Source organism: Ostrea edulis, chromosome 10 (genome assembly GCF_947568905.1).
Source record: "Ostrea edulis chromosome 10, xbOstEdul1.1, whole genome shotgun sequence".
Lineage (NCBI taxonomy): Eukaryota > Metazoa > Mollusca > Bivalvia > Ostreida > Ostreidae > Ostrea > Ostrea edulis.
In genome coordinates this window covers 17,566,892-17,590,756 of record NC_079173.1, presented here as the reverse complement: position 1 = coordinate 17,590,756, position 23,865 = coordinate 17,566,892, and the positions used below count along the sequence as shown (strand labels likewise).

At 34.0% G+C, this 23,865-nt stretch overlaps 1 protein-coding gene across 2 annotated transcripts in view; it reads right to left on the bottom strand.

Annotated features, from left to right (window-relative positions):
* Positions 1-417: 417 nt before the first annotated feature.
* The window catches only part of LOC125665215 (uncharacterized), a 47,165-nt gene continuing 23,717 nt past the window's right edge, over positions 418-23,865 (bottom strand). The window contains exons 12-19 of one of the 2 annotated variants that reach the window (XM_048897845.2): positions 15,303-15,426; positions 15,017-15,151; positions 13,937-14,231; positions 9,613-9,684; positions 3,269-3,340; positions 2,532-2,600; positions 2,011-2,218; positions 418-1,009 (exon numbers count right to left, since the gene is read on the bottom strand). In XM_048897845.2, the coding sequence (XP_048753802.2) occupies positions 889-1,009; positions 2,011-2,218; positions 2,532-2,600; positions 3,269-3,340; positions 9,613-9,684; positions 13,937-14,231; positions 15,017-15,151; positions 15,303-15,426 (1,096 nt within the window). In that variant the 3' untranslated portion in view covers positions 418-888. The remainder of the gene's footprint in view (positions 1,010-2,010; positions 2,219-2,531; positions 2,601-3,268; positions 3,341-9,612; positions 9,685-13,936; positions 14,232-15,016; positions 15,152-15,302; positions 15,427-23,865) is intronic. The other variant, XM_048897846.2, reaches the window with a different exon arrangement.

The window sequence follows — 23,865 nt, the reverse complement described above, 5'->3', positions numbered from 1 at the left end:
TGTAATATTTACATGCATATACGGTGTGACTGTTTGACAGAGCGAAACATGGAAATGGTCGTTGGCGTGTCCCAAGTGATAATAATAATTTCGTTAAGTATGATAGATTATGATTCATTTAAAATATTTTTATTTATGAAATTCCCCTTACGCTAAACGCCCAGTAACATCTAAATATTAAAGGGGGCATATGAGGTCAACTACAGGATCCGCCTATTCCATTAACGCCAGACGACGTAAGCGTGTATTTTGACGTCACATTTAGCCTCGGCTTTTTCTCTCTCAATACATCCTGTTTGCAATTTATAAGAGTCAAAACAAAATAAAACTATACAAATAATTCAAAGTGGTAAAAACGTAAGTGTATATATATATCTCATATTATTTTTCATTTAAAGAAACTCATGAAGTCGTTCATCTATTTAGTCGTATTACTGTTTTTTTATTTGATAAATGCCTAAAAACTTTAACAATAATAAAATCCCATTCATTTTTAACAAACTAAGTGTTTGAATTACAAATCACACGCTAGTGTTGCATTTTGTCATTCAAAATTAAAACACGAATAACTGTAGAAGCGACTAATGAACTGAACAAAATGGCGACGCCCATTTGGATCACAAAATTTTCAGTGAACGTATGCAGAGATTATCTCTATTCCTTTTCTGATTTTTTCCTTTTTCTTTTACATACGCGTTACCTTTAGAGCCTTGCTTCGCTCAGTATTAACCATATTTTACATATCATGATCCTAATTTATGCACATCTTTTACAAATATTGTGTATTTCCTAAGAGCGAATAGTCATTAATACATTGTCTAACTGAATATAGTTGGCGCTAAATTGAAATTTGCAACAGTTGTCGGTAATAAAAAAGCCTCCATTCCATTAATTTGTTCCATTCGTAACAGCTGACAAGTACGTAGGAAATGGAAGATCTTCTTTGAAAGCCTTACTAAAAACTTCTGCAAGATCATTTCTGTCGATAACTTGTAATCCTCTCTCAATTCTATAAAGAAATATATATTCAATGTCAAAACTTTAAACAAAAACTATAGTAGAATATCGTAAGTTATTGAATCAAACCAAACCTACATTGTACAAAAATTACATTGAAATTACATATGTAGGCAAAATTTGTTTGAAACTGCTGAACCTGTTTAACTTATTAAAAATCACATATGTACTCTAAAACACTACTGAAAATTAAGTTGAATGTAATGAATGAAATTATATTGAGACTAAATCCAGAGTCTGTTGAAAGCTACTATAACATTCTTTCTAATTCTGAAGTACAGAAAGCTACGTTACTCTCTAATTCTGAAGTACAGAAAGCTACATTACTTTCCAATTCTGAAGCACACAAATCTACTTTCTAATTCTGAAGTACAGAAAACTGCGATACTCTCTAATTCTGAGGTACAGAAAGCTACGTTACTTTCTAATTCTGAAAATACAGAAAACTATGTTACTTTCTAATTCTGAAAGTAGAGAAATCCACATTATTTTCTAATTCTGAAAGTACAGAAAGCTACGTTACTTTCGAATTCAGAAAACACAGAAAGATACGTTACTTTCTTATTCTGAGAGTACAGAAAGCCACGTTACTTTTAATTCTGAAAGTATAGATAACCACGTTACTTTCTAATTCTGAAAGCACAGAAAGCTACGTTACCCTCTAATTCTGAAGTATAGAAAGCTAAGTTACTTTCTTATTCTGAAAGTACAGATAACCTCGTTACTTTCTAATTCTTAAGTACAGACAGCTACGTTACTCTCCTAATCAGAAAGAACAGAAAGCTACGTTACTCTCAAATTCTGAAGTACAGAAAGCTACGTTATTTCCTAATTCTGAAGTACAGAAAGCTACGTTACTTTTTAATTCTGAAAATACAGAAAGCTACGTTACTTTCTAATTCTGAAAGTACAAAAAGCCACGTTACTTTCTAATTCTGAAAACACAGAAAGCTACGTTACTTTCTAATTCTGAAAGTACAGAAAGTTACATACTTTCTTATTCTGGCTCGGCTGTGTTTCGATCCCCTCCAGAACTGAAATAATCGAAATGTCAGTTCTTTCACTGGGTTTTCCACTTCAGACAGCTCCCCGTGAATAGTGTTTGGGAGACCCATCTGCACTGCAAATAAACCCGCTTCTTCCAGGGTAAAACTGCTACACAGGGCCTGTATACTGGACGGATTCAAGACGGAATATGTCACTGGAAAAATAAAATAAACAGAGTTGTATAAAAGCAAATGAGTACTGAAAGTACATGATATTAGTTAGGAGGTGAGGTTCATGGTCTATTCTTCTATATTTGTCAAACCGTGCTAAAAGGTTGAGATCATTCAGTTTGTTGATCATCTGCACAGAGTTCGAATGAATTTCACTGATCTGAGTTTTTTCTTGTCATATGATATTTTCTACCCTACAAACACCACGATATCAGTTTGAACAAATCTTAACAACAAATTTATGAATGAAGATTTGTAGTCCAGTAATGTTTACAAAATTATGTAGAAATGTCTTACATTCCGTATTCATGGTTGCAGCGACCTTTTTGAACTTTTCATTTTCTTCTTCTTCTTCTGTCCCTGGATCTATAAAAGATACCTAGACTGTCAGATAAACTTAACTGTCAAACAAACATAACTGTCAAACAAACATAACTGTCAAACAAACTTAAGTATCAAACAATCAAAACTGTCAAACAAACATAACTGTCAAACAAACTTAAGTATCAAACAACCAGAACTGTCAAACAAACTTCACTGTCAAACAAACGTCACTGTCAAACAGACTTTAACTGTCAAATAAATCTTAACTGTCAAACAAATGTAAGTGTCAAACAACCCAAACTGTCAAACAAACTTTAGTGTCAAATAAAATTAACTGTCAAACAAACCTTAACTGTCAAACATTCCTTTATATAACGTGTGTTTAAACTTTCAGAAAAGAAGAGATTGCCGTTGCTACATTTCGTCTTTTCATCGACAAAAATACCCGGTTCATTGAAATAGGACCAATAATGCATGATAAATATGTCTCATGTCTTTTCTAATGAATACATGTCGAATTCCGATGCCGACTCTCGCGTCTATCAAAGATGAAAATACACATTCCTTTCCTCCTTCTGTACAAAACGTCAGTACATGTAGATCGAATGTTTGTAAATCAAAGGCTTAATAGTTGTGTTCCCCCGATATTTCTAACCTTTTGAAGAAAGGCTTTGACAAAATCTGAACTCAAGATGATACAATACATATACCTGAAGAAGTCTCAGCCGCCTGTGTTTCTTCTGGTATCACAACTACTATCATGTTTGGCTCAGGGGTGGGTGCTATCCAAACAAAGACACATTGAAAGAATTGCTACGATAAGAAAACCACATTTTTACTTTGAGTTCATGTTTATACAATAAAAGGTGAAGATAACAAACAGTGATTAATCTCATAATATCATGATAACTTAAAGGTTACCTCATAAATTACAATGTATATGTACATATATAGAGCACTGCTCAAAACACCTTTATGTAAAACTTATACGGTACCAACTTTGATGCACCAGATGTAAGTTTAATGACATTATATTTCTATAATCATTATATTTCTTAGCATAGAATGCTAACTATGAAATGGTTTGTTATTGGTTATATCTTATTGTGGTTAAATTTGAAAAACATATTCAGCTAATCTTGAATTCTTAATGGTTTGAACAAAATTATATTGAATATAACATACAGTCCCTAAAGCGTCCTACCACACCTCCAAAAAGTTCGTGCAAATCTTTTACTTTTACGTGCAAACCGTTTCATGCCAAATCGTTCCATTCAAGATCAACCCCCCCCTAAAACTTGCAGATCGTACAAAACGTACAAGTCATTCCGCTATACACTGTCTTATCATATCAAAGGAATAGCTAAAAAAAATTATATTATTTGACTTTTACATAAAGGTCAAGGTCAAAGATTAGCAAAAATAATAATAATAATAATAAGGCATATCCCACATTGTCTTATCATGATATACCAACATCCCAAATATTAAAAGACAAAAAAAATATGGTCCGGACAACAAGAATGTCCAACCATTCTATTATTTGGCCTTCATATGTAAAATGTCAAAAGTCACCAAAATGACACACAACACTGTCTTATCATGGTATACCCGCTTAACAAATATCAAAGACCTATGTCAAAAGACAAAAAAAGTTATGGTCCGGACAAAAAATGCCAAACAATTCTATTAATTGACCATGACATAAAAAGTCAAGATCAAAGGTAATCAAAAATGGAATGCAACACACTATCTTATAATTGTATACCAACATTCCAAAAGACAAATAAGTTTTGGCTCGGGCAAACTTTGTATGAGAAGAAGAATTTACACTAACAACAATAAATATGTCCCCCTTCTGGGAAGGGGAGAAATAATAATGATAGTAAAACCAACTAAGTAGAGCAAATCGTCATCAATAAACTCAATAGTTTGTTTTTTTCTTCTTCCATTTTTTCATAATGCATAGAATTGACTTCTACTGTTAAACTTGTTTAGTCACTTTCCGTTATTCAATTAAAGATATATTTTCGTCAAAATTGTATAATTGTATATCGGAGCAATGACTAGACAAGTTAATATGCCCCCCCCCCGACCTTCTGGGAAGGGGAGGCATAATGATAATTAAACCAACTAGTTTGTTGGCTTGTACGTTTTATGCAAATTCAAAGGCTTTTTTTTTTTACCATAATTGGGGGTTCAAAATATGAAAATCAACATTTTCCAGAAAATTTTGTTAGAATTTTGACAATCATTTTTCTACAGATTAAGAATATTTCCATCAGGGATGTTTTTAAGGTACATTTTCACTTGTTAGTAGAGAATGGCTTGTTACAAAGATAGGTTAGATTGAATACTTGATCTCCCCTAAAGTAAAGGGATAAGGTCGCATTAAACACTTGTAATTGGCTTACATATCAGAGAAAGTATTTGCCGATAATGTATGTTGAAATTTGACACCATGCAAATCTGTTCAACTGACAAATAAAATAAGCATTAATGATTAGGAAAATTCATCCTTTCCATGAAGGATGTTGCAGAAGTAGTTCACTTTGAATGACAATCTTAATTCAATTAATCAGTTGTATTCTACAAAGTATTATCTGCACTGAAAGGTAAATCGTCTTCAAACAAACCTTAACTGTCAAACATTCCTTTATACAACGTGTGTTTAGACTTTCAGAAAAGAACATGTTCTCTGGAGATTGCCGTTGCTACATTTCGTCTTTTCATCGACAAAAAAACCCGGTTCATTGAAATAGGACCAATAATGCATGATGTCTTTTCTAATGAATACAACTTCTATCATGTTTGGCTCAGGGGTGGGTGCTATCCAAACAAAGACACATTGAAATAATTGCTACGATAAAAAAAAACCCCACATTTTTACTTTGAGTTCATGTTGATACAATAAAAGGTGAAGATAACGAACAGTGATTAATCTCATAATATCATGATAACTTAAAGGTTACCTCATAAATTACAATGTATATGCAAATATATAGAGCACTGCTCAAAACACCTTTATGTAAAACTTATACGGTACCAACTTTGATGCACCAGATGTAAGTTTAATGACATTATATTTCCAAGAATGCTTACTATGAAATGGTTTGTTATTGGTTATATTTTATTGTGGTTAAATTTGAAAAACAGATTAAGCTAATCTTACATTCTTAATGGTTTGAACAAAATTATATTGAATATAGCATACAGTTCCTAAAGCGTCCTACCACACCTCCAAAAGGTTCGTGCAAATCATTTACTTTTACGTGCAAACCGTTTCATGCCAGAATCGGTCCATGCAAGATCAAGCCCCCCCCCCCCTAAAACTTGCAGATCGTACAAAGCGTACAAGTCATTCCGCTATACACTGTCTTATTAGATCAAAGGACTAGCTCAAAATTTTTTATTATTTGACTTTTACATAAAGGTCAAGGTCAAAGATCAGCAAAAAAAAAAGACACATGCCACATTGTCTTATCATGATATACCAACATCCCAAATATCAAAAGACCAAGAAAAATATGGTCCGGACAAGAATGTCCAACCATTCTATTATTTGACCTTCATATGTAAAATGTCAAAAGTCACCAAAATGACACACAACACACTGTCTTATCATGGTATACCCGCTTAACAAATATAAAAGACCTATGTCAAAAGACAAAAAAGTTATGGTCCGGACAAAAAATGCCAAACAATTCTATTGATTGACCATGACATAAAAAGTCAAGATCAAAGGTAATCAAAAATGGTATGCAATACACTATCTTATCATTGTATACCAACATTCCAAAAGACAAATAAGTTTTGGCTCGGACAAACTTTGTATGAGAAGAAGAATTTACACTAACAACAATAAATATGTCCCCATTCTGGGAAGGGGAGAAATAATAATGATAGTAAAACCAACTAAGTAGAGCAAATCGTCATCAATAAACTCAATAGTTTGTTTTTTTCTTCTTCTATTTTTTTCATAATGCATAGAATTGACTTCTACTGTTAAACTTGTTTAGTCACTTTCCGTTATTCAATTCAAGATATATTTCGTCAAAATTGTATATCGGAGCAATGACTAGACAAGTTAATATGCCCCCCCCCCCGGCCCTTCTGGGAAGGGGAGGCATAATGATACATGTAATTACACAAACTAGTTTGTTGGCTTGTACGTTTTATGCAAATTCAAAGGCTTTTTTTTTACCATAATTGGGGGTTCAAAATATGAAAATCAACATTTTCCAGAAAATTTTGTTAGAATTTTGACAGTCATTTTTCTACAGATTAATTATATTTCCATCAGGGATGTTTTTAAGGTACATTTTCACTTGTTAGTAGAGAATGGCTTGTTACAAAGATAGGTTAGATTGAATACTTGATCTCCCCTAAAGTAAAGGGATAAGGTCGCATTAAACACTTGTAATTGGCTTACATATCAGAGAAAGTATTTGTCGATAATGTATGTTGAAATTTGACAACATGCAAATCAGTTCAACTGACAAATAAAATAAGCATCATTAATGATTAGGAAAATTCATCCTTACCATGAAGGATGTTACAGAAGTAGTTCACTTTCAATGTCAATCGTAATTCAATTAATCAGTTGTATTCTACAAAGTATTATCTGCACTGAAAGGTAAATCGTCTTCAAACAAACCTTAACTGTCAAACATTCCTTTATATAACGTGTGTTTAGACTTTCAGAAAAGAACATGTTCTCTGGAGATTGCCGTTGCTACATTTCGTCTTTTCATCGACAAAAAAACCCGGTTCATTGAAATAGGACCAATAATGCATGATGTCTTTTCTAATGAATACAACTTCTATCATGTTTGGCTCAGGGGTGGGTGCTATCCAAACAAAGACACATTGAAATAATTGCTACGATAAAAAAAAACCCACATTTTTACTTTGAGTTCATGTTGATACAATAAAAGGTGAAGATAACGAACAGTGATTAATCTCATAATATCATGATAACTTAAAGGTTACCTCATAAATTACAATGTATATGCAAATATATAGAGCACTGCTCAAAACACCTTTATGTAAAACTTATACGGTACCAACTTTGATGCACCAGATGTAAGTTTAATGACATTATATTTCCAAGAATGCTTACTATGAAATGGTTTGTTATTGGTTATATTTTATTGTGGTTAAATTTGAAAAACAGATTAAGCTAATCTTACATTCTTAATGGTTTGAACAAAATTATATTGAATATAGCATACAGTTCCTAAAGCGTCCTACCACACCTCCAAAAGGTTCGTGCAAATCATTTACTTTTACGTGCAAACCGTTTCATGCCAGAATCGGTCCATGCAAGATCAAGCCCCCCCCCCCCTAAAACTTGCAGATCGTACAAAGCGTACAAGTCATTCCGCTATACACTGTCTTATTAGATCAAAGGACTAGCTCAAAATTTTTTATTATTTGACTTTTACATAAAGGTCAAGGTCAAAGATCAGCAAAAAAAAAAAGACACATGCCACATTGTCTTATCATGATATACCAACATCCCAAATATCAAAAGACCAAGAAAAATATGGTCCGGACAAGAATGTCCAACCATTCTATTATTTGACCTTCATATGTAAAATGTCAAAAGTCACCAAAATGACACACAACACACTGTCTTATCATGGTATACCCGCTTAACAAATATAAAAGACCTATGTCAAAAGACAAAAAAGTTATGGTCCGGACAAAAAATGCCAAACAATTCTATTGATTGACCATGACATAAAAAGTCAAGATCAAAGGTAATCAAAAATGGTATGCAATACACTATCTTATCATTGTATACCAACATTCCAAAAGACAAATAAGTTTTGGCTCGGACAAACTTTGTATGAGAAGAAGAATTTACACTAACAACAATAAATATGTCCCCATTCTGGGAAGGGGAGAAATAATAATGATAGTAAAACCAACTAAGTAGAGCAAATCGTCATCAATAAACTCAATAGTTTGTTTTTTTCTTCTTCTATTTTTTTCATAATGCATAGAATTGACTTCTACTGTTAAACTTGTTTAGTCACTTTCCGTTATTCAATTCAAGATATATTTCGTCAAAATTGTATATCGGAGCAATGACTAGACAAGTTAATATGTCCCCCCCCCGGCCCTTCTGGGAAGGGGAGGCATAATGATACATGTAATTACACAAACTAGTTTGTTGGCTTGTACGTTTTATGCAAATTCAAAGGCTTTTTTTTTTTTACCATAATTGGGGGTTCAAAATATGAAAATCAACATTTTCCAGAAAATTTTGTTAGAATTTTGACAGTCATTTTTCTACAGATTAATTATATTTCCATCAGGGATGTTTTTAAGGTACATTTTCACTTGTTAGTAGAGAATGGCTTGTTACAAAGATAGGTTAGATTGAATACTTGATCTCCCCTAAAGTAAAGGGATAAGGTCGCATTAAACACTTGTAATTGGCTTACATATCAGAGAAAGTATTTGTCGATAATGTATGTTGAAATTTGACAACATGCAAATCAGTTCAACTGACAAATAAAATAAGCATCATTAATGATTAGGAAAATTCATCCTTACCATGAAGGATGTTACAGAAGTAGTTCACTTTCAATGTCAATCGTAATTCAATTAATCAGTTGTATTCTACAAAGTATTATCTGCACTGAAAGGTAAATCGTCTTCAAACAAACCTTAACTGTCAAACATTCCTTTATATAACGTGTGTTTAGACTTTCAGAAAAGAACATGTTCTCTGGAGATTGCCGTTGCTACATTTCGTCTTTTCATCGACAAAAATACCCGGTTCATTGAAATAGGACCAATAATGCATGATAAATATGTCTCATGTCTTTTCTAATGAATACATGTCGAATTCCGATGCCGACTCTCGCGTCTATCAAAGATGAAAATACACATTCCTTTCCTCTCTCTGTACAAAACGTCAGTACATGTAGATCGAATGTTTGTAAATCAAATGCTTAATAGTTGTGTTCCCCCGATATTTCTAACTTTTTGAAGAAAGGCTTTGACAAAATCTGAACTCAAGATGATACAATACATATACCTGAAGAAGTCTCAGCCGGCTGTGTTTGTTCTGGTATCACAACTTCTATCATGTTTGGCTCAGGGGTGGGTGCTATCCAAACAAAGACACATTGAAAGAATTACTACGATAAGAAAACCACATTTTTACTTTGAGTTCATGTTTATACAATAAAAGTTCAAGATAACGAACAGTGATTAATCGCATAATATCATGATAACTTAAAGGTTACCTCATAAATTACAATGTATATGCAAAGATATAAAGCACTGCTCAAAACACCTTTATGTAAAACTTATACGGTACCAATTTTGATGCACCAGATGTAAGTTTAATGACATTATATTTCCAAGAATGCTTACTATGAAATGGTTTGTTATTGGTTATATTTTATTGTGGTTAAATTTGAAAAACAGATTAAGCTAATCTTAAATTCTTAATGGTTTGAACAAAATTATATTGAATAGCATACAGTCACTAAAGCGTCCTACCACACCTCCAAAGAGTTCGCACAAATCAATTATTTTTACGTGCAAACCGTTTCATGCCAAAATCGTTCCATGCAAGATCACCCCCTCCTAAAACTTGCAGATCGTACAAAGCGTACAAGTCATTCCGCTACACACTGTCTTATCATATCAAAGGACTAGCTCAAAAATTTCTATTATTTGACGTTTACATAAAGGTCAAGGTCAAAGATTAGCATCAGCAAAAAAAAAAAGGCACATGCCACATTGTCTTATCATGATATACCAACATCCCAAATATTAAAAGACAACAAAAAAAATATGGTCCGGACAACAAGAATGTCCAACCATTCTATTATTTGACCTTTATATGTAAAAGGTCAAAAGTCACCAAAATGACACACAACACACTGTCTTATCATGGTATACCCGCTTAACAAATATCAAAGACCTATGTCAAAAGACAAAAAAAAGTTATGGTCCGGATCAAAAATGCCAAACAATTCTATTAATTGACCATGACATAAAAAGTCAAGATCAAAGGTAATCAAAAATGGTATACAACACACTATCTTATCATTGTATACCAACATTCCAAAAGACAAATAAGTTTTGGTCCGGACAAACTTTGTATGAGAAGAAGAATTCACACTAACAACAATAAATATGTCCCCCTTCTGGGAAGGGGAGAAATAATAATGATAGTAAAACCAACTAAGTAGTGCAAATCGTCATCAATAAACTCAATAGTTTGTTTTCTTCTTCTATTTTTTCATAATGCATAGAATTGACGTCTACTGTTAAACTTGTTTAGTCACTTTCCTTTATTCAATTAAAGATATATTTTCATCAAAATTGTATAACGGAGCAATGACTAGAATCGGTTATGATAATGATAATGATAACATGATAATATGCCCCCCCCCCCCCCCGGCCCTTCTGGGAAAGGGAGGCATAATAATGATAATTAAACCAACTAGTTTGTTGGCTTGTACGTTTTATGCAAATTCAAAGGTTTTTATTTACCACAATTGGGGATTGGTTAGTTTTTATACATCCTTTTCTTCTTTTTCCAAAGCTTAAAACATTCTCTAAAGTCTTGTTTATTCTGACGTGTTTTGTTTCCCGTCCCATCGATAATTTTTCACACATAACGAGACGTCACCAGCTGTAGGTGAAGTGTCACAAAGTTAGACCTATGCTTAGCGCTCATAGCAGTGAGGGTTTTTTATCGTGTCAACGCCTGCCGCGACACGGGACCTCTGATTTTAAGGAACCATTATTCTCAATTTTAAATGCGGAGCGTTTGGCGAAGGAGCAATCACTACCTACACATTCGACACAGCCATGGCACAGGAGGGCCCGAACTCATGCCCACCCGATCATGAAGCCAACGATCTACCACTGACCTACCGCGACCGGTACCTTCGTACGTCATTAAACTAATTACATGTACGAGTACATATAGTAAAGCTGAAAGTTTTTATTCATTCCTAATCAAAAAGGAGCAATTTTTCTCTCAACCATCTATTTTAATTTCTAGATAATATCATGGTACTGAAATCATTTCATGTTTGAATCATCCCCACAAAGAGCCGAATAATGCCGAAAAAAATCAGAGCGTGCTGGCGTTTCCCACCCTTTAATGGAAACCGTTCACAAAGCGTGCAAGCTACGGCTACCAATTCGTACAACAAGGCAGTGTTCAGTGTAAACAGTTCAGCGTTCCGTGCAAGAATTATTTCGTTCGTGATGTAGTAGCAAGATTCAGGGCTGTTGACAATGCGATACATGTATACAGAATATGCTTCCATCAGAGTTATGGCCACCTAAAGATACACCTTCATGTCGACATATCACTAGAACAAGAACTACATAAGGCATGCCGGTTTCTTGTAATCTTAAGTTCAGTTGTTTTGTACAGAACATTATGAAAAGTGAAGATAACGAACAGTAATCAATCTAATAACTTCCATAAGCATTACAAAATAAAGAGGTGAACAAACACGGAACACTGGATACACCTGAAGTGGGATCAGGTGCCTAGGAGGAGTAAGCATCCATCCCCTTTCGTCCGGTCACACCCGCTGTGAGTCCTACATGTTGATCAGGTAAACGGAGTTATCCGTAGTCAAGATCAGTGTGACAAGAACGCCCTAAAATCGGTATGAAACACGTCGGACAGTATTTGACCTAATGATGAGTTGTATTGACAAATTAGATCATTAAAACGACGATAGAATTTGCGTAATGCTGACTTTAAAGGAGATTATTGAAACCCCTGTAACATCAACTTGTTTGTCGGTAATCTGCTTCGTTCTTTGAATGTTCGATTATGTTTATGCCGTCAAATTTGACAATCCGTCAAGAATTTTTCACCCAAAATACAATCATCAAGTAAATACGGCTCTCTTCATGGTAATGATTGAAAATATGAAAGTATGAAATAACACATTTTTTTAGTTTCAAACGTTCGATAAAAATGTTGGGTACTTTTTGTAACAATTTACTAATTACAACTGTAAAAAGCAATAGATAATGCATTTTCACACACATATATGGCAATTGTAGATTATATTTTAGCATTACTATGGCGTGTCAATGTTGCAATATTTAATCTTTTTCATTCGTATTATATAATTTTCCATTTGTATTGTAGGAAAATTTCATTCATATTGTATTTGTATGCCCCCTTAAAAGAGGAGGGACATACTGCTTGGTACATATTGGTATGTCGGTATATCACATGTTATCCGCTCAATATTTTGAGAACCATTCACTTGATCGTAATGATATTTGATATGTGGGTTGGTTATGAGTAGAGGAGGAGCCCTATTTTCAGGTCAAAAGATCAAGGGTCAATATCCACTTCGGACATAGGAAGACACTACCGCTCAATATCTTGAAAAAAAGCTATCCTTGACAGATATTAAACTTGGTACGTAAAGATAAGTACATGTAGTGATTGCTTCTTTGCCAAACGCTCAACATTTAGAAAGGCGAGGACAACGAACAACGATCAATCTCATAACTCTTATCAGCAGTAGAAAATAGATAGTTGGGCAAACATGGACCCCTGGATACACCAGAGGCGGGACCACGTGCCTTGGAGGAGTAAGCACCCCCCTGTACCGGTCACACCCGCCGTGAGCCCTATATCCTGATCAGCTAAACGGAGTTATCCCTAATCAAAATCAGTGTGCCAAGAACGGTCTAACAATCGGCATGAAACACGTCAGACAGCATTTGACCCAAAGGTAGGTTGTATTGGGAAACTAGATCGATATAACAACTATAGAATTTGCGAAACATTGACTTCAATCGAGACTCTTAAAACCCCTGTACCATCAATTTGTTTGTCAGTAGCCCGCTTTCTTTAAAAACTGACCACTCGCAGAACAAGCCCCGCGCAACGAATCAGCCGAAACACAAACACCACACACAGGCGAATCACAGGTCTTTCCGATATGACCTTGGGAAAAGTAGATATCCCATGTTGTAACAGGAGTAAGCACATTAAAGATCCCCCACTGCAACGACCCAGTGCTCTGAGCATACTTCTAAATTTGTGGTACTTCACTTACAGCCGGTGGCGTCTCCATATGAGTGAACAAAGAAATTTTTCGTAACAAATCAAATTAAATAATCCTTCGGAGACAATACCAATGAAAACAATTACAATGCAAATAGAAAATATCAGATATTGCAACGTTTATCATGCCACGCATTCCACCATCCGATCGATGTTTTTGAAATAAAAAATAAATAACATGAACGAGAACCATGGGAAGGGATATTGGTTTCAGAAAGATTCCTTGATACTACATGTAATACTACACGTACTACATAAAACAAAATGGAGAATATCCTGTACTTACGTGTCGGAATCCTCGCATTTACGTCCATCGTTGCAAAATGGCTATATTCTGTTCTCTCTACGCTTTCTATCTTCTTCCGGTGAGACTTCCAACATCCCAGAGTTTTCTCTGTTATCACTACTTCCGTATGATGCGTCACGGTTGTTCCTCTATTTATTTGCAATGCTATATTTTGCGCATTGTTTTCCAGTGATATAATTCGAGAAATAATGCTGTTATTGTTTCGCTTCCTAAGAAATTCCAGTTGTATATACGTCTCTGCATCATCGTTTTGAACAGTACCCTCAAAACACATCTGTCAAAATATTGATAAGACGACAATAGAATAAATTAAACTTACATACGTCCGAATAATTAATTTAGGTTTTTGCTTCTAAACGAACATGACGAATGTATCTATAATGGCGCTACCCGGTATGTAATACCTTGTGCAACGCAATCTATTTAATTTCACCCACGATAAAAGGAATACGTAGACACTTTTATTTCATTTCTGACTAATTTTAATCTCGGACATTTTCGATTGTCATTATTCATATAATATACGCAAATCAATGTTCGCGTCTTCTTAAGGTCGGAAATAACATAATGAAATCGGTAAGTTTTGACATCCGAGTTCATCAACTGTAGATATGAGAGTAAGACGTATCAGAATGGCATGTATAAAAAACCAAAGGGTACTTAGATATAACCAATGGTAGAATAGTATGTGATGTGCTAATAAGACTGTCACGTGGTCACCACTTGCCTCCTTTAGGAAAGACAGTATGTAAAAAGACTGGCTGCATTTTCAAATCATTGTAGTTATATTTCTTCAGCCAGAGTTTTTTGTATGTATACCTAATAGAAATTTTGTTTCATTTTATTCATGGAGTACCACTCCATTAAGTTAAAATTTTCCATAAGAATTGAAGTACGAGCATGTATAAATGTACCTTTAAGAACGCAAAAAATATCAATATCAGAATGGAAGTTTATTTTGAAGATGCCTAGTAATTAAATGATCTTTATACTCAGAAACAGTATAGAACTATGTTGTGACAAAGTCATTATTTTCATTTGCATATCATAATTTCTTACCTGAAACACTTCTCCGTATCTAATTTCATATACTGTTGAGATTTCCGGTGCCTCATATCCTTCACTTTCCCAATGCCTCTGTCTTTCTGCTAATTTCTTTTGAGATGAAATCTCAATCACGACATCAAAATTAGTCTACATTTTAAAATAACATAAAAAAAATAATAACCACACTGGCTAACATGACATGTTACTAAAATTGTTAATTGTATCAACTGTAAATAATCACGTGTTAAATACTTATGATAGGTTTTGAAATATCAGGATGACAATAACACTTTCTTACATTATGCTCCCACTTGGTCATGACAAAGAATCGGACTTTCCGTGTTCCTTTCCGTGTCTGCAGTATTGCATCAACAACCTTGGGGCGTTGTTTTTCAGCAAGCATTTTCTTTGTTGCTGCGTAACTGCATTGAAATGACGTAGATTTACATAGAATGCAGGATAACGAACTAAACTGGATTGTTTTTATATCATCAATGAGGAGATAAACGCAATTGAAAAGTGGAATACAACACATTAATTATTCTGAATGGTTTACATGTATATAGAATATATCGCATATCAAAAACATTTGGCATAAAATCCTGCAGAAGGAATAGAAAATTTTAATAATCTGAAGAATCCTTAATTTCAGAAATAAAATGGAAAGGAATAGAATATGGGAAAAGTGCGTGCATTCCATTGTGTGTGCGTGCAAATTATACATTAACAAAGCACGACTGAAGAACAGATGAGAAGGAGAGTGCTTCATGCAGATGGTATGCAATATTCGTCATGAGATGAGACGTCTCTATATGAATGAAAGTTGAATAATATAGAACCAATCGTCACAGAATGACAAATTTTAAAGTTGACGATTATAGGTCAATATCGAGTTTAGAATGAAGTCAGATTAAATTTTACTTTGACGTTTTTAAGTCAAACTGGAATCTAAGCTTGAGGAAATATAATTCAAAACTGCTACAACTGACGCCGGAAAATATCGCGAAGCGTTGTGACTTATGAGGATACGAACTGAGGCGATACTGCAGCTATTCATGAAAAGTATGCCAATGTGAAGTGCCAAATTTTTTGAAAAATGAAATTGATGTGATTTATTCTCATTCCATTTTTCTTTACTCCTCTCGGAATTCCCACCTGTGAAAATAGACATGTACTATATTTATCAAGATGCATACACGCATTGTATACAATTTCAGCGCATTGTTTAGGAAATCAATATTACTACAATTTGTGAAAGATGAAAGGTGAAGATAACGAACAGTGATCAATCTCATGACGATGTGGAATACGAAATAGTGAAATGGACAAACACGGTCCCTGGATATACATGAGGTGCTAACTGGTGTCTAGGAGGAGTAAGTATACCCTGTCGAACGGCCACACCCGCCGTGATCCCTATATATCAATCAGGTAAACGGCGTACTCTGTAGTCAAAATTAGTGTGTTAAGAATGGTCCAACAATCGGTATGAAACATGACAGACAGCATTTAACTCAATGATAGGTTGTCTTGACCAACCATAGAATTAAAAACAAAAACATTGGGAATGTAAATAAAAAGGTATAAATGCAAAGTATTGAATTTCATATTTGTAATTTCATTGATGGAAGGTGAAGATAACAAACAGTGATCAATCTCATAACTCCTATTGATGAATCCACATGCAAAGCGTTATACAGAATTTCATGTCATGTTTACGTTTTAGGCATATGGAGATATTAAAATAAATTGAACGTACAATTAAAAAGTGATATTAAATATTTGTACTTACGTGAAAGCATTTAATCACGAAGACCACCAATGTGGTTAATGTCCAACGAGAGACTACACCGATATATAGCCCACCTCTGGTGTGTCCAGGGGTCCGTGTTTGCCCAACTATCTATTTTGTATTGCTTATAAGAGTTATGAGATTGATAACTGTTCGTTATCTTCACCTTGCATATATATATATATATAATTCAATAAAAAAGCAGGAAAATCTACAGTTCCAAAATATATTTAAATCACAAGCGCTTTCTGGATTTTAACATCCATCCTCAGGTGAATACAAATTTTAAATAATTATTATATTATATTATTATTATAATATTAAAATAATTATTTAAAATTTGTTTTCACCTGCGGATGGATGTTAAAATCCAGAAAGCGCTAGTGATTTAAATATATTTTGGAACTGTAGATTTTCCTGCTTTTTTTATTGAATTATTTTGACTGTGTGATATCAACTCTTTCTATTTGGATTATATATATATATATATATATATATATATATATATATATATATATATATATGAATATACAAGACCTAACAAATCAAATAAAGATATATATAACAAGATGATGTGACTGTAAATGAAAACTAGCCTATCTGACAAATCCGTATAAATGATTAAGTTATAAGAAAATCTCTTTATTTCTCTTTGTCGGGCACATTTTAAACAAATTTTCTCTATCTTTCCCTCTCACGTGATATGCCTTTGATAAAATGTTCCAAGACATTCAACTTCACCACTCCTTCATTTTTCGGGAAAACCAGTCTGAGGATGTAATTCATAAAAAAAATTACTATCTATAAATTCCAAAACTATCGTTGTCAACACTGTTTTCAAATCTACCTTTGGAAAGAATATTTCAAGGAATAGTTTTCAACAGAGTTTGTACAAATTTAGATAATTTTGTTTTTTTTATATTTCCGAAACATTCCTCCAAAACATTATCTTCTACAGGAAATCTAAAACCGGATTTCAAAATATGAAAATCAACATTTTCCAGAAAATTTTGTTAGAATTTTGACAATCATTTTTCTACAGATTAAGTATATTTCCATCAGGGATATTTTTAAGGTACATTTTCACTTGTTAGTAGAGAATGGCCTGTTACAAAGATAGGTTAGATTGAATACTTGATCTCCTCTAAAGTAAAGGGATAAGGTCGCATTAAACACTTGTAGTTGGCTTACATATCAGAGAAAGTATTTGTCGATAATGTATGTTGAAATTTGACACCATGCAAATCTGTTCAACTGACAAATAAAATAAGCATTAATGATTAGGAAAATTCATCCTTTCCATGAAGGATGTTAAAGAAGCAGTTCTCTTTGAATGACAATCTTAATTCAATTAATCAGTTGTATTCTACAAAGTATTATCTGCATTGAAAGGTAAATCGTCTTCAAATGCTTTGCCAAATGTTCCAACAAGATCCTGTCTGTTTGCTATGAAGAAGACAATCTGTATTCTGAAAACAAAATACGTACTCAACATTTAATCCTTTAATCATCTGAAACGAGTGTTAATACTCTTTTATGATAGATGTGCGGTGATTAGATACATTTGACAACGTGCTTTATAAATTTAGTACAAATACGGTATATGCGTTCAATGTAGCACAGTTTAAATTGAAAGATTCGGTAAATAACCTGAAATTAAGAAATGATTAGAACCATGAATCACTTTTACATCTCTTTTAAAATCGATGATTTTATTACATGCATATTCATCTTTACAAATGATAAGCACTCACTTCCTAACACGGTTAATGTTATGCTTTGAACCGCTCCACACACGTAGGAGTCCATAACTCAACTTTTATGACGTGTTTGGTGACTTTAAAAGATCCTCCATGATAGGTAAGGGTAGTCCCAGCTGTAGGATGAGGAGAGAGGCTTCATTCAAACCTAGACATCTACGCTGTGATAAAGCACTGGAGGGATTCAACGCACTATAGGATACTGCAAGGAAGAAATTGTCTTTTATCGCACGTTCCGGTATACCCCCCCCCCCCATATCAAATTTTTAATTCACACACTTAACCTCTATGATCATTTTGGCCCCACCATGGTACCAAAATCCCTACCCCTGGGATCATGAAATTTACCATTTGGTAAAGGGCAACCTGCTCAACCTAGAATTTGCGAAATGCTGACTTTAAACAAGACTGTTGAAACCCTGCAGCATCAACTTGTTTGTCAGTAACCTGCCTCGATTTAAAATCTGATCATTCGCAGAACAAGCTCTTGTGTATCGAATAAATTGAGTGATATGAACACCATATGCAGGTGATAATTGAATATTGCTACATATATATGGGAAGTTGACGATGGAAAAGCTGAAATCATCCCGTTTATCTTAAGCTTGAGTTATTTGCGGGCGAAGCCCTCTCACGGCCGAAGGGTCATTAAGCAGAGCTCTCCCTATAGGTAACACATATATCCATGTTTAGAATCTATCTATTTTGTATTGCTTGTAGGAGCTATGAGATTGATCACTGTTCGTTATCTTCACCTTGCACCATACTGATGGAACTTGACAATTTTGGTACCAATGGCGTCGATTCGAATACTAGCGAGTGGACATGTATTTCTCCATTTTAAATCACGTGTACCCAAGTTAACGTTGTTCTGAGATATTACATGAAATCCGTAAAAGCATGTAAATCTTATTTTCTTAATCATATATAATTACTCCTCGATTAAAACGTGATTGTACAATGCAATGTATCCTATGTTGGTGTATTTGCTAAACACCAACACTGAATATGACGTCACAATGTACTGTTTACATCAGTTGCATAGCGTTTTCCGCTTTCAATAAATAGGCGGATCAAAAATGTCTCAAGTTAGAATACTTTGATTGAGCTCTGTCCTCACACGTTAGGTGCTAATATTTCGAGATATGTTTGCCCTGTTATGGATCTAGATACTAACGCCAATATTTTTGCTTCGCCCTCAAACACGGTCACGCCGTAAGACATTATTTTGTCATTAATATCTATTTAGGTGCTATTTAGTATCAATAATATAAAAGTATTTCCTGCTCTACATTATTATGAAATTAGCTTTTCTTACAGAGGTGGGGTTGTAGACAAAAAATATTTTTGAAATCAGTTGAATTTTTTGAAACATTTTGCCCCACCCTTAAGGCCCTGCAGGAGAATTTACAATATATGCCCCGTTGTCTTAAAGATGCTTCATACAAAATTTGAAAAGCATTGGAAGAGCAGTTACCAAGAAGTTGAAAACGTTCAATTGTTAATGCACGGCGAACCATGCACGACCGATGACGAAGGACGAAGCAAAAGGTCACCTGAGTGATTCAGTTGACCTAAAAATGTTGGTTGCAACGTCACGTTCTGACATTTTGTGTTTTGTTAAGATCAAGGGTCGCTTGTCTTTCATATTTTGTTCTCTATCTTTTACTGTCTTTGAAAGAAAGAACAATATGTTAGTGATACTCTCAAATATGCGTTTTAATGTATAAGGTCTATACGCATCAAAAAGACAATTTAATTTATCGATTATCAAGGAGTTTCATCTGGGGTGGGGTTTTTGTAGCATGGACACATACCCACGGATTTGGGTCAGTTAAGCTGGAGTGAAAGATAACAGCTCTCTTAACCATGAACGAAAGTCCCATCGAAGATGGTTACTTTTATTAAAATCGCAAAATTGATCCAAAGTATTTCTAAAGTATCTCGGATCATGAAAATTAAGTTTACAGAACATGGTGGAAAATATGTGAAAGGTGTCTTGGTCGACAAATGACATAAATCAAGTCTTCGTAGCCAAAACAAACCCGCTTTCATATATTCAAACACTATAGACAATTATTGAAGCACTGAAAAGCGAAGGCGATGAAAATTCGAAATGCAACCTACATATATGCATAATTTAGAAAATATAACCCGTGGATGAACTTTCATATTTTTGATAGGGATTGATATCTAATATTTTGTATTTAGTCATAGAATAAATACCTTCTTTTGAGACACAGAAATATGGGTGTCATGGTATTTGTTTTTGTGTCAAAGTTAAGGACTTAGAAAATACACGCACACATGTATGCTATAGCAAACATTACATTTTTCTCCTATTATGTACCATAGATATTTTGTATAAACATATTTATGTCTTTTGCAAAGCCAAACAACAGTGTACTAAATGTGCACCAGCTAATAAGATATAAGTCTAAGGTAGACTAAATTAACTCTGATAATTCTATCAAATGGCACATTTATTGTTATTTCTGCCATACTCTCAGTGCTAAGACATTATAATTTTTTAATAGCACTGTTGTGAATGCAAGGTGAAGATAACGAACAGTGATCAATCTCATAACTCCTACAAGCAATACAAAATAGATAGTTGGGCAAACACGGACCCCTGGACACACCAGAAATAAAATGATCACATTTTATTAGAAAGATATTTTTTCAGGGCTTCCCTTTAAAAGAATAAGCATAAAAATGACCTTAAGAGGGATAACGAAGTTTTTAATAGCATGTACAGTTTCTATACTCCTGTACTTTTGTCAATTAAGAATTATTCCTCTAGTTTCAAAACTCCTTTCCTGTTGTCCTTTGGAGACAAAGTTGAGTACTTTCAAACTTTTACTTGTATGAATAAAAGCACTTGATTCTAACGACAAATAGTCCCGTGTAATCCACACTTCTCACACCTTATTATATTGTTTCAAAAGTATAAATATAAACAACAAATAGTAATGTAGCCCCGTAACCCACCTGTTTTATAATCAAAGATAATAGTTAATTAAAGGTAATAGTTTCCTAAATCAAACACTGAGCCAATTTAAGTTATTCAAGTTATTTCGTAATACACGTAACTGGTTATTCTGTAAATCAGTTTGTAGTACCACTCATTTAGTCATCGTTGTTGAAGATCTCGTGTTTCTATATATCCCTGCTCTGAAGTTACCACTTCTGTTATTGGTTTGGGTATTGGAGTGATTATAACATTTTACTAGTTTACAACCTCCATCATTCAAATATCATCGTAGAAGATGATATGTGTCTAACATTACAGATTATGTAGATACACACATTTTATGGTCAAGGAATCATTTGACCTTGATACTCATTTGTAAGCCCCATCATGGAGACCCCATACTTCTGTCAGTTCAGAAAGGTATACAAGTTTATTTGATAAAGTTCAGAGGTTAAGGTCACTGGGATTAATTGACCTTCATGTAAATTTGTAGATGCCAGAATCACCTTATCATTGCTAAACATCCTAAGGATTTACATATATTTATTAAGTTGTATATGTTGATAACTGAAAAAGTGAAGATAACGAACAGTGATCAATCTCAATTTTTTCAAAAAGTACAAGATTGAAAATGGAACAAACAAGGACCTCTGGACATCCCAAAAGTAGTATTTGGTGCCTAGGAGGTGTAAGAATCCCCTGCTGACCGGACACATCCACACTGATCCTTATATCTTGATCAGGTAAACGTAGCAATCCATAATAAAAATCAGGAATTTACGAAATGCTGACTTTGAAGATACTACATTAACATCTACTTACTTGTCAGTCGAATGTCTCAATTTAAAAGCTGATCACACACATAACATGGTTTTTTTTACGTATCGAATAAGTTTAGAGTCATACACTACATATGCAGGTGATAATGGAAAATTGCTACATAAATGTGTGAGGTTGACAATGAAGAAGATGAAGTAATCCCGTTTGTCATAAAGTTGAGTTGATACATTTAGTTTGCCGTTAACATGTATGTACAATTGGATATCCAAACATAAAGCAGATATGAAGCACTCTGAGGTATCTTTTATTTTGAGCTCGGATCGACATATGAATGAAAATGAGTATTTGTTGATAGACTAAACGTCGTCGATATACATGTATCTAAATGTCGAGTTGAAGGTCACAACAAGAATTGTTGTTCTTCTGAGTTTTATAGAGGACTTTAAACAAATTTTGTCTGATAAGATTACAAAAGCAGGTCAGCTAATATTGGAGCACAATTCGTGCCCATGGAAAATCCTACAGACTGTGGGATGACCTGATCATCATAGACTACGTAGATGATATCAACTTCAGAGTGCTTGTGCGTAGATTTTGGATGACTGATCACAGGATATTGATATCTCAGTGTTCCATTGTTGTTGAAGAAGTAGCTGTCTATATTGTCAAGATAAATAGTATTCAATTCGTTTGGAGGATCAGTCGTGTAAAGTGTTGAAAAGTCATAAGTCTTGATCCTATTGATTTAAGCAATGAATTATTTTTTGAAAGATGTAGTCTCATAACTGCAACGATGTGTGCATACAAATTGAATAACGCACCTTAAAAATAATAATTCATAGCTTATATTTACATTCTAAACACCGTTTTTAATGTGTGCATTTTTCTTATCAATCTCAAATCCCCCGCCTAATTTTTTGGGTAAGTAGCGATTAACGGAACATTCGTAGAAAACAAAGTGTGATGTCATAAAAGAGTGCACAATGCTGAAAAAAATCAATAGTTCAATTTTTGAATTGAGTTTTGATAAATATCATAAAAATCAACTTATTAACAAAGTTTACAATCTGAACTGGGTTTCAACAGGTCAGATCTATCTAATTGTAAACAGCGTAGGTATAGTCATTATAGGTGCTACATGTAGTCGGCCATTTTGTCACTTCGACAAATTCAAATAATTGCTGAAAGAAGAATTGTTGAAAAACTCTACACTTGGGTTAATTTCTTGTGTTCGTTCGGTGATATTAGCCACATAATACAGGTAAGATCAGCATATCTGGCATCGAATGAGACGGGAATGCACAACAAAGCTTTGTTTTCATTCGGCACACATGTGGCCGAGCACAGGGACTGCACTGTAATCTTGTCTGTAAAAATAATAGTAGGGGACTTATACCATATCATCCCCTAATAATGGGTAATAATAATATTAATAAGTAAGTTGTATAGTATAAGACCCTTACTATTATTATTCCAAAATCACTGGTTGAAGCGTTCTTGTGGGACAAGGTTCATACGACATGTTCGACAGTGTTCATACACCTAACAGATTTAG